The following is a 12,325-nucleotide window of genomic DNA, read 5'->3' as shown; positions in this document are numbered from 1 at the left end:
CCATGTCCACACCCAATGAGCAGGGCCCAGGCCACAGATCACTGACTCTGAGTATAAAATAACTGGGTCCCATGAGGTAAGAAGGCTCCAGAAGTGCAGGCCAGATGGCCCCACCTTACAGGGCATACCCTGCCTCCATTTCAATGTGCTGACTCACCTATCCGAACCTATCCAGTAACATGACCGGGTGCCTTGCCACTCAAGGAGAAGCCATTTGATTTTATGAAAAACAGGGCACATTCTACATGTGCTGACCTTTTCCAGAGCCCAGAGGGGTGACCTGTGCATTCATGCCCCTCAATGGTCCTTGAAGTAGCTATGGTTTAGCAGAAGTATCAGGCATCCCCAAACTACGGCCCACAGGCCACATGCAGTCCCCTGAGGCCATTTATCCGGCCCCCCCCGCCACACTTCCGGAAGGGGCACCTCTTTCATTGGTGGTCAGTGAGAGGAGCACTGTATGTGGCGGCCCTCCAACAGTCTGAGGGACAGTGAGCTGGCCCCTTGTGTAAAAAGTTTGGGGACCCCTGTAAGCACTTGTCTCATAAAGGCAACAGCTGGCAGACATCAAGAGTCACTGTGTGCCCAGCTCTGTGCCGGGCACTATGCCTCAGGCAGGCGCATGATTCTTTCTGAACACTTGGGAAACAGGCTTCAAACTCAGTAAACTCCCTGAGGACCCACCACTGGTATGCCACCAGCCCAGAGTCCAAGCCCTCAACCACCACGGCAGGCCAGCTGTGCCAACTAAGATTTCCTCTCAGAGAATAGCATCAGGTCTCCAGGGCCTGAGAGTAAAAAGTTCTGAGCCCCTGGCAATTATATCAATAGATATCAATTAGCTATTACCCTGGCCAGTTGGCTGAGCTGTAGTGTGTGTCAGCTGGCATGTGGATGTCCTAGGTTTGATTCCCAGTCAGAGCACACAGAAGAAATGACCATCTGCTTCTCCATCCCTCCCCCTACCTCTTCTCTCTCTCTCTCTCTTCTCTTCCCTCAGCCATGGCTCGGTTGGAGCAACTTGGCCCCAAGTGCTGAGGATGGCTCTATGGCCTCACCTCTTGGTTGCTGAGCAACGGAGCAATGGCCCCAGATGGGCAGAGCATTACCACATTAGGGGACTTGCTGGGTGGATCCCAGTCGGGGCATATGCAGGAGTCTGTCTCTCTGACTCCCCACTTCCCCCTTAAAAAAAATAGCTATTAAATCACCCCTGTGCCCTCACCCTGGGCATGAGGGTTGCACTCCCTGCTCAGAAACTTGCTAGATGAGACCAGCCCAAACAACCTTCCCAGGCTCCTCTTTCCTCCCATCCTGCCACTCACACCACATGACAGGAATGGCGCAGGTCCATGTCCTACCCACTTTGGCCCCTACTCAGGCTTCCCAATGTTCTCAAACTCAGGCCCCGGCTCATGCCCCCTCCCATCTTGGTCTGTCTAACCCTTCAGAGGCCGCCCTGCCTCCTACAGGGAGCCTCCCTGATGTTCCAAATTACGGACTCCTCCCTCAGTGCTTCCAACACCACCACCAGAAACCACAGCCCACCCTGAGCGGATGGTTCCCAGGTGCAGGCCTGACTCCCCTCCAGAACTTCAGTTTGAGGACTAGGGCTACTGTCTCTGCAATGGAGCATGACAAATATTTGCTCAGTGGAGTCAGAAAGCTTTGGAGCAGGAAGGGAGTTCAGCACCAGAGTCTGGCCTCATTTTCAAAGTTAGAGAAACAAAGGCCCAGAGAGGAGGGACTTGACACAGCAAGAGATGGAAGCACCTCCTCAGAGCTCCTTCAAAGCAGAGACAGGTTTTTCTTTAACACTAAACTGCCAGTGACAGAGCTAAACAAAGCCTCATGCCAGGCAAGTGGGAAACTGGGACTCAAAGATAAAGAAGAAAATTCTAGAACCAGGGACGGAGAAGCCCTTGGAGATTCTCTCACTCAAATCCTAGCAGAGGTCCATAGTGGGGGTTGGAACAGGGAGGCAAGCCCTGTACTGGAGACTTGAGCTCTGGTTCTAGAACCATCTTTCCTGAGATGGGCACCTGGAATAAGTGACTCAACCCTTTTGTGACTCCATTTTCTCATCTGTAAAATACTGCGGATTGTATTGACTTCCAAGGCCATGGTGGGGTCTTGAGGAGCCACAGCATGAAAATATCTTGTGGGGCCCTGGCTGGTTTGCTCAGTGGATAGAGCGTCAGTCTGACATGCAGACATCCTGGGTTCAATCCCCGGTCAGGGCACACATGAGAAGCAACCATCTGCTTTTTTCCCCTCCCTCTCCCCATTTGAGCATCGGCCCCAGATAGGGGTTGCTGGGTAGATCCTGGTCAGGGTACATGTGGGAGTCTATCTCACTATCTACTTTCCTCTCACTTAAAAAAAAATTTTTTTTTAAAGAATAAGTAAACAAGCATCATCTGACCTCACCATATTCCGTACCTCTCACTAAGTGGCCCTCAGCCCTGTCACTAGCAGCAGCCAGCCTTGGTTAGTAGCTTGGCCTCTCCTGGGTACTCCAAGCCCAGAACAAGTAGCAGCCATATACAGATTGCTTTGTAGTTCATGCCGGTGACCCTGGGAAGAACACAGGCAGCAGCTGACCTTGGCCTGCACTTTCCTAGAGGTCTTGGAGCCACCACATCCAGTGAACATCTTCAGACTACATCAAAGCGTCATCACCCAACCACCTCCACAAGCAACACACTCAAAAGGCATCAGAGTCCCGCTGAAGTAAGTCCTGTTCTGTGGGGTGGGCCCCTGCACAGCTGATCCTCCATCATGGTCAGAGGTTGGTGGTCAGTGGTCACAGCCAGTCCCTGCTGATGACCGGCCTGGGGGTGAATACTTCCCATTGACGTGCCAACAGCAACCAAGTTCTACTACAAGAGGAGGGTGTACACAGCCCACTTGGCATGGGGCACTCCTCAAGTGTCCAGCTTAAATGATTAGAGAGGTGGTACCACTGGACCCTACAGAACACCTACGACATTAGGTCACTCTACCAAACCTGTGCGATGTAGCATACAAAGAAACAAACACAGGAAGGCTGCCAAAATGAGGAGACAAAGAAACATGTCACAAATGAAAGAACAGAACAAAATTTCAGAAAAACAACTAAACAAGATGGAGACAATCTACTAGATGCAGAGTTCACAACACTGGTTATAAGGATGTTCAATAAACTTAAGGAGAACCTCAACAGAAATGAAGGATAAACTAACTGAAATGAAGAACAATTTACCCGGAATCAATAGTAGAGTAGATGAAGCGATTGGCATATAAAGAAGCAAAAAATATCCAATCACAATAGCAAAAAGAAAAAAGAATCCAAAAAAATGAGGATAGTGTCAGGACCCTCTGGAACAACTTCAAGTGTACCAACTTTTGCATCATGGGAGCACCAGAAGAAGAGAAAGAGCAAGAAATTAAAAACCTATTTGAAAAAAAATGACAGAAAACTTTCCTAACTTGATGAAGGAAATAGACATACAAGTCCAGGAAATGCAGAGTCCCAAACAAGATGGACCTAAAGAGGCCCACACAAAGACACATCATAATTAAAATGCAAAATGTCAAAGACAAAGAGAGAATCTTAAAGGCAGCAAAAGCAAAGCAGTTAGTTACCTACAAGAAAGCTGCCATAAGATTATCAGCTGACTTCTCAACAGAAACTTCGCAAGCCAGAAGGGATTGGCAAAAAATATTCAAAGTGAAGAAAAGCAAGAACCTACAACCAAGATTATTCTACTCAGCAAAGCTACCATTTAGACTTGAAGGACAGATAAAGAGCTTCTCAGACAAGAAGCTAAAGGAGTTCAGCACCACCAAGCCAGTCTTATATGAAATGCTGAAGGGTCTTCTTTATTAAGAAGGAGGAAGATGGTGTACTATAGAATTGTACCCCTGAAACTTACATCATTTTATTTACCAGTGTCACTCCAATAAATGCAATAAAAAAATAAATTTGAAAAAGGAAAAAATTTTTTAAATAAACAATAAATACATATCTACCAACAACTGAATCTTAAAAATAAAATAAACAAAATGGGAGAGAGTTGAGGAATGAGTAGAAAAGCTGAAGGAATTAAGAAGTTCAAATTGGTTGCTACAGAATAGTCATGGGGATGTAAAGTACAGCATAGGAAATATGATCAATAATATTCTTTTTATTCTATATTTAACTTTTTCTCTTTTTTAGCAAAAAAGAGAGAGACAGGAAGAGAGAGAGAGATGAGAAGCATCAGCTTGTAGCTGCAGCACTTCGGTTATTCATTGCTTCTCATATATGCCTTGCGGGGGGGGGGGGTACAAACTGAGCCAGTGACACCCTTGCTCAAGGCAGTGACCATGGGCTCATGTGTATGACCCAACACTCAAGCCCAGCAACCTGATGCTCAAGCTGGATGAGCCAGCACTCAAGCCAGGGACTTCGGAGTTTCAAACCTAGGACCTCAAGTATCCCAGGTCAACGCTCTATCCACTGCACCACTATCAGTCAGGCTATAAGCAATAATATTCTAAATAACTACATATGGTGTCAGATGGGTGTGAGATTTATTGGGATGATCACTTAGTTATATAATGTCTAATCACTGGGGTGTACACCTGAAACTAATATAATAATGTATGTCAACTGTAATTGAAAAATAAAAATGATTTCAAAATGAAAAAAAAAAAAAAAAAAAAAAACGATGAGCAATTTAGCCAGCAACAGCAGGCAAGGAAGAAGGCCTAGACTTGTAAGTCAAATAGCCTGGGTTCTTACACTAGTGCGGTCACCCAATAGTCGCATCAGCTTGACCCAGGGACTTTACAAAGGGGTCTTGACTACCACCTACTTCCAGAACTCTCAAGCGTAAAGCTGATCCAGGGCTTGGAAAATGGTCTCTGCCTTCCCCTCTTGTCACACAGCAGCCCTCGCGGGCCCGATGCAGAGCAGCAGTCCCTGCCCCCAGCCCGCCTTTCCTCTTTCCTCCGCGGAGCTCCTGGAGGTGGAATGACAGGGTGGGGGAGGGGCACCTAAAAACCCATTAGCCTCCTCCGGACTTCCCTCACAGAAAAAAAGGCAAGAGAACTTCCCTCCCCGCAGCTCCTGACAACAGCATGGTCTTAGAATTCCCCACCTTCATTATTTAAAGAGAAATAGGTGACTTTCTGCTTTTTCCCTTCCTCCCTTTGGGGTTTTGAAAGAAAGAAGAAAAACAGCTACGAATGAACAAGCTGGTCTGGCTGCCACCGAGTTGAGTAAGGCGGGATTTCATCTATATACTGTCGCCCTCCCACAACCCCTTCTCTCATTCTTTCTCACACACTCTCACATTTTCTCCTCCAAATGTGCTTTACAAATAACTGCAACAAAACCAAATCTTTCTGTTCTGATTTTACATTTTTCCATCCGGGCCTCAGCTTCACTACAGATCTTACTCAAATTTTGTTTCATTTGGTTTTTCTTTACCTTATGTTATTTAGAGCAGATCTTTGGACCACAGCCTCACAAGAAGGCTCATTGAGGGAAATAAAAGGCCATCGCCAGCTTTCTAATTAGCCTGCACAGCAAACAGATGCCCCAGCGATGATGCAGTGCCCAAGCAGGGTGTCACTGCTGTGGGGAAGTCCATGAGTATTATGAAGTCTGTCCCCTGGACAATTATAAATAGCGTGATGACACGCAAAGGAGAAGCATATAGAAAAGTTAGCCGTCCCTTCTGTGGGTTACAAACAGTTGACTCATTGCAGACTGTCCACAAGGTTATAAATAAAGTCAACACCACCCTGGGTAGGAGATGGGCCTCATTTTTACCTTGCCAGAGCCACATTGCCCTCCTTGAGCCAAGACACTCAGTGTGACCTGTGAAGATAAAACGTATTCCTAGGGAGGGGCCCTTGGTGCCTGGCTCTCCAGCTCCCGCCTGTCGCCAATGGCTTACAAAGAGTCTCCTGCCTTCTACAACCCTGTACTGCATGCAGGTCATCCCACAGGGAGGGTCTATGAAAAGGTGTCTGGCCTATTCCTACTTTCCAAACACATCTGACACCACAGATACAAGTGCCCTGGGCATCTTCTTCCAAATGTCAAGACGGTCCTGACAGTCACCCACTTAACCCCCAGTGGCTCCTACATCTGACAGGAGGTGAGGCCACTCACACAGCTAACCCCAGCTGCTGCTCTGCCTCTCTGCAGAGAAGACCTCCATGACCAGGAGAGCAGGGATCAGAGGACCAGGGATCCTACTCCATCATTCAGGCTAGAAGCTGGATAGACTCACTGACCTCTGTGGGTTGGCCCAAAGGGATCCCATCCATCTTTTAAAAGTGAATGGCTGGGGACCATGGTCCCTTGTGCACGCCTTTTCAGGGCAGCTTCCCACAAGGAGGTCTGAAGATGGAGGAGTAACTAGTGATGAAAAAGAAAGCCATGCATGGGATAGACAGTAAAGCCAGGTGGACTATCATACCAGCTCCTCTGCCCATGGCCTGGGTGAGCCCAGCAACAAGGCCAGGGGGAGGAGCCAGCAGAGCAGAAGGGCAGGAAGTTGGTGAAGCAGTCAGGGGTGGGCACAGGGCAGGACAGGGAACCCACTCTGCCCAGGAAGCAAAACTCAAATGGATTGTGAGACCAGGGGTGGCCAAGTGGTTTGAGGTTGTACAAAACTGGAAACAGAGAGCCACCTGCTACACCAGCATTTCCCAGCCTCCCCTGAGATGACTCAACAGCCTGAGGTCCCTGAGACACAAGGTCCCACCTGTGACTGGCCAGCTGGACGGATTGAAAGAGGTACCAGCTCAGCGACCAGAAGGATGGCAGGGTGGGGTCCAGGAGTCCACAACCTGGGGAGGACAGGGAGGGCAAGCTGGGCCTCGTCCAGCCCCCACTATTTCTTGATCCGGTAGAGAGAACACAGCAGGCAGTGTAAGGCAACAAACTGGGTGTGCCTCAAACCAACTCTGGGAGAAAGTAAAGCACTAATGTGGCAGAGACAATGTCACTAAGATTTCTCAACAGGCTCTCTAGGTCTGGCCATGTCAATGATGTCTAAGCTCCCAGGGTAAATTCGCCTATTAAAAATTAAAAACAAACCTGGAGCCCTCCTTCAGCTTAGGGGCAGTCCAGAACCATTAAGAGCCTGTTTGGGCCATCTCTGATACTTTTCTGCAGTGTGGCCTCATGGCCCTGGGTATAAAATGGATAACTCTCCTGTTACCTGAGCCCCACCTCAGCCCATCTTCCTTCCTGTCATCACCTACAGCTTGTGAAGGGGGAGCCAGGATGCAGAGGCTCCCCAGTTTCTTACCTCCTCTCACTGGCTCCCTTGTGCATTAACTCTGAATATGCTCAGGGACATGCCATGTTTGTCTCAAAAGAGCCAGTCCTCATGGTGAATTCCTCCTCCAGTAACAGATATCAGTCAAAGACAGGCAAACAGGAAGTCCACAGCTCCAAGAAAAAAAGCAGAGAACTTCAGAAAGCAGCAGCTTAGTTTTCAATCATGGGGGGGGGGGGGGGGGGGGTTGTCCCTCTCCCTAGGGGCCTTTAAATGGAACCGCCACCGTCAGTGCAGAATTACCCAATCTGACTGGGGTGCCTGAGGTCAACCTGTCCATCCTCCTGTTTCCAGACACACAAAGCCAACCAATCAGACACACAAAGTTCTCCAACAAACAAAAACAAAACACTATCCATCCCACCTCTGGTCTGCTAACAATTTTGAGTTCCTCCAATTGGTGGTTCTTCAGTCTCACTCAAATCTTCTTGTCAGAATACAGTTAGCTTTCTCCATGAAGTGAACAGACAGTCACCTCCCCTACAACAGACCTATGTGGGGAGACAGTTTCCAGTGAGACCTATCTCCTTCTCAGAACTTCTCCCTCTAAGACATAACTTCTCACTTCACTGACAAGTCTTAGTTCCCAATCTATTAAGGCCCCAGAGTAAGATAACAGAAAAAGACATTTCTTTTCCTCTCATCAGCATTATCATTATTAATAAGAATAACAGTGGACTCATTTATCAAGCCGGCACTGTGCTAAGCACCTCACATTTAGTCTAATTCACTTCTCCCTGCTTGACAGCTGAGGAGACAGGTTTGCAGAAGCTACATGGCTTGTCCAAGATCACACAACTGGGAGTGACAGTGCTAGGATTCAAACTTTAGTCTGATTCTTTAAAATGATCCTATTTGCCTCCAGGAGAGGAGAGAGGTGGCTACCTTACCCGTTCCTGGGCCCACGGGGCCTGACACAGGAGACAGAGTACTTGTTTCATAATGACTCAACCTATGGATGGATAGACGGAAGGGTTGATGAGCAGGTAAGCAGGTTAAAGTGAGCCCTGTTGATCATAACCAGTACCAACCCCAAGGTGCACAGGAAGTGGCCACCTCACCAGCGGAGGCAAAAAGTACCTTACCGGTTGCTGTCCCCTGTGTGGCTTCCATCAGCCAGAGGGTCAGCGATTTAGAAATGGTTGAAGCCTGGCTCCTCGGATCACTTCATCCTTCCTTCACACCAGAGTCTGCTTTCTCTGACTCTGGGGAAGCCCCTCTCCCTGAACACTGCATCAGCCTGGCACCTGCTCCCAGCCCTTTCCTGCCCAGCAGCAACCCTGCCATTGCATTAAGACAAATGTGCACAGACCCATCACACTGGGAGCTGTCTCTAGGAAGAGCTCTGACCACAGGGGTCATTGAAAGAGGAGGTGCTTTTTTACCCCTTCCCTTCACCCCCAGACTTTGGGCCTTCATAGTTTCCCGGCAAGGGCTTCTGGTCCTCAGAGGGTGACTAAAGGGAGCCAGGGCTGGCTGAGAGTGGCTGCCAAGCTTGCCGAGGGTGGAAGCCCCCTCTCTCTGAATGCCCAGAGGGAGAGGCGGTTCTGAGAAGGCAGTGAGCAGAAGGACCTGCAGACTCAGAGGCTCATTACAGAGAATGACTAAGTGAGCTGCAAATCCAGGGGAAACCCCACTCACTTCTGCTCACGGAGGGGCTCAAATCCTTGAGCTATTTAGACGAAGGCAACTGCTAGGAGCTGCTCAGCTGAGCAGTCCCCCTCTGAGCAGCCAGGTTCCTGGGGAAACCCTCCACCTGGAAGTCTTGGCACTGACCAGGAGGTCGTCAGACAGGTCTGCCCCAGCCATTTCCAGAAAGGCCAAGACCGCCCCTCCCCTGTTAGAGCTCAAGGCAGGGAATGGGGGAAATCCGATCAGCACTTCCCAGGTTTTAGCGGCTGGATTTCAACAAGAATGTGACAGTCTCGCAGCAGCTGTGCCCAGCTTGAAACAAGCTCTATTTGAAACCTCCAACAGCTGAACCCCTCCCAGCTACAGGCGGCCAGCCCAGCCACCCCCTGCCCAAAATGACAAATAAGTCATTTTGGAGAAATGCAAGCAACATTTGCAACATTTGCATTTGGAGAAATGCAAGCAACAACAAGGAGTCACACACCCACAAACACACATACACCAACAAATTGGGGGGTGAGGAGTATATGGGGGGAAATCCACTTGTCCCACGACTCCCCAAGTCTTCAAGCCTTCGAGCCCACAGCAGGCAGAGCATAAACAGAAACCCACCTTTCTCAATCACCACTGTCTTGGAGGACGCGATTTCCAAGCACCCTCTGGGAGGGAGCCCCGTCCTCCCTCTGGGGCTGGACTGAGAGGTTGGAGTGATGAGGCCAGCTTCCCCACTAAAGCCGGTGCTGCCGGTCTCCATTGGCGCGCACTCACACACTTGCACACACACTCAGCCTTATTTATCCCGAGAGAAGGAGCTGGGGTGGGAGGGGAGAACCCGGGCTGAGCCTGGGAGCAGGCTCTCTGGACAGGGAAGCCCCGACATCCCATCCGAAGGAGAGGCACTACCCCCACCAAGGCTGGTGCCAAGGTGGCGCCCATCTGCTCTGCCCAGGAACACCTGTAGCCATTTTTAATCAAGGGATGTTTATGAGGCAGCAGCAGGTTTACTCTGAGTCCTCTTTCCTGAGGAAAAGGACCGCTGATTTCCTCTGCCTAAATTTTTACCCAAGGTACCCAGGAGACTCACGGCAAGGGTGCTTTTTGATTTTGCCCTAAGTCTCTCAGGGACAAGGAAACAGAAACTTGGGAAGAGAGGGAGCAGACAGAGAGAAGGGACTGGCATGGAATCCCCACCCCCACTCAGACATTTATTTCTTTTTTATCCTTGGGGAAAATGGAGTGGAGCAAGGAGGGGAGGAGAGAAGGGAAGTCACAGGAACTGGCAAGCACATCAAGGCAGAGTGTAATTAATCGGTGCGTTAAGCTGCTGGGTTATGCTTTAGTATGGGTGAGCCAGGAGAAAAAATGATTTCTCAGAAGGGATTCTTTAATCCTCCCTAACACAGAGTCTGCAAATTAGACACAGTGCATGGGGATGTCCCCTCACCCAGGAAGGGAGGAATGAATTCTCCCATGATTAAGAAGGAAAACCATGGGAAGTTAGAGTGTTCAATATAATTGAGCAACCGTTTCTCACCACCACCACCACCTCTCTCCCCAATCTCTCTCTCTCTCTCTCACTCTCCCTCTCTCAATCTCTCTCTCCTCTTGCTACCTATATATTCCTTTTGTTCAAGGTATAAAGAGAAACCACAGCCCCTACCTTTGAGTACAAACCCCAAGAGAGCTCGGTCTCTATCACCATAACAACAATTCCAAACATCCCAAAAATCAGAGCATAGTCACTCAGTCGCTTTCTCTTTTCAAACAGGGCCCTCCTGTGTCCCAGCTTATAGCCAATGTTTTGGTTTTTCCGCTTGTTGGCTTTGGGAAAGGTGGTGCTGCTGGGGGTGGTGCCGGCATGCTGGTGGTTGTGGGTGGCATTGGGGTGATGGAGCAGGGTCTGGTGGGCATGGTTGTCCTCCCGGGAGGAGATGACGATCTCTGGGGGGTTGCTGGGGCTGAAGAGCTGGAGGGGTTGGCCCTCAGGCTCAGCCTCGATGAGGTTCCTTCGGGAGGCGCTGAGGCGGCTTAGGGGCTTCATGACCCCACCACTGTACTTGCAGGAGCTCATAGCGATCTCTGTGAAGGGGTTGCTGTCCCGCCGGTGCACCAGGGGGCTGGCCTGCCGGTGCCGGCCGCCTCCACCAGGCCCACTTGTGGCTGTGGAACTTGGAGAGTGGCCAAGCAAGTGGTCATTGAGATTGAGCTGGCTGCCTTGCCTGGAGGAAGGGTGGAGGATGGCGGTGGAGTTGGACAAAGGGGGGGCCCTGAAAGCGGTGGGAGAGGAGTGTAGCAGGCTGGGGTGGACCGGCTGGCTCTGGAGTTGGGTAAGCTGAGACAAGGGATGCGGTGGCTGCTGCTGTTGCTGCTGCTGCTGCTGCTGCTGCTGCTGCTGCTGCTGCTGCTGTTGCTGCTGCTGCTGCTGATGCTGCAGAGGCTGAGGCTGCAGTGGGGGTCTGGGGGGCTGCTGGGGGGCTGCTGGTGGTGCTGGCGGCTGCTGCTGCTGCCGCTGCTGCTGCTCATCCCCGGAGGATGGACAGGGGCACTTGGGGTCTTCATCCAGGTCTCCCACCCCCGAGTCATGGAAGTGCCCAGAAGTGTCCATCTTGGGGCCTGGCTGGATTCCCTGCAGCACAACCCCCCACCCCAAAGCCACCCTTGCTCCAGAGATGTCCTCAAAGAGAGTCAGGCATCCAAGCTCCCCACCAGAGTATCCTGGCTCCAGTCCTCTCTCTGTGGTTGCTCCGGCTCTCCGGGGCTGCTTGGAGTCCAAACGCTGACAAGTCAAGAATGCATTGTACTAGGCAGGAAGCAAGGGCAGAAAGGGGGCTTAGAGAAAGGAGAAGTGGGGAAAAAGAGCTCTGTCTCAGGAGGTGGTCCTCTAGGAGCGTGCGAGGCCAGGCTCAGCTTCACTCCTCGCTGGCTCAATAGCTTTGCTCTCCTCCTCCTGCCACTGTTATATTGTAGGCCCAACCCACTTATTAGCAGCTGGTCTCATTGGCTTGGCTTAACTCTCCCACCACCTCCTAACTCCGCCCCCCCAATTGGCTCCTCCCCAGAGGAGGGGCCTGCCGCCCTCGGCTTTCAGCCCCGCAGCCGCAAAGGGCGGGCTGGGAACTGTAGTTTCCGCTTGCTATAGGGGAGCTGAGCAGCAGCCCCTTTCTTCCGACAGGTAGAAACTGGGAGCCCACAAAAAAAGCAGTGGGGAGGAGGAGCAGAGGGCCTCCGAAGGAGGGAAGCTGTGCACCCTGATGCGAGGGCAGGAAGCCGAGAAAACAAAGTTATTAATGACCAGGGTCTGCAGTAGGTTGTCTCACACATATTATCCAGTTATATCCAACAAACACCCACAAAGGTGAACATTATGT

At 50.5% G+C, this 12,325-nt stretch overlaps 1 protein-coding gene across 4 annotated transcripts in view; it reads right to left on the bottom strand.

Annotated features, from left to right (window-relative positions):
* KCNN3 (potassium calcium-activated channel subfamily N member 3) overlaps positions 1 to 11,864 on the bottom strand; it is a 165,117-nt gene extending 153,253 nt beyond the window's left edge. For 2 of the 4 annotated variants that reach the window (XM_066362353.1, XM_066362354.1), the window contains exon 1: positions 10,618 to 11,864. In XM_066362353.1, coding sequence (XP_066218450.1) covers positions 10,618 to 11,562 — 945 coding nt within the window. In that variant the 5' untranslated portion in view covers positions 11,563 to 11,864. Of the gene's footprint in view, positions 1 to 8,410; positions 8,530 to 9,569; positions 9,718 to 10,617 lie in introns of those variants that run through there. The other 2 variants (XM_066362355.1, XM_066362356.1) reach the window with 2 other exon arrangements.
* Positions 11,865 to 12,325: the final 461 nt, after the last annotated feature.

The sequence above is a fragment of the Saccopteryx leptura genome, chromosome 2 (assembly GCF_036850995.1).
Source record: "Saccopteryx leptura isolate mSacLep1 chromosome 2, mSacLep1_pri_phased_curated, whole genome shotgun sequence".
In the NCBI taxonomy this organism is placed as follows: Eukaryota; Metazoa; Chordata; class Mammalia; order Chiroptera; family Emballonuridae; genus Saccopteryx; species Saccopteryx leptura.
Note: the sequence above shows the minus strand (reverse complement) of the source record. Positions and strands in the feature narration are given on the sequence as shown.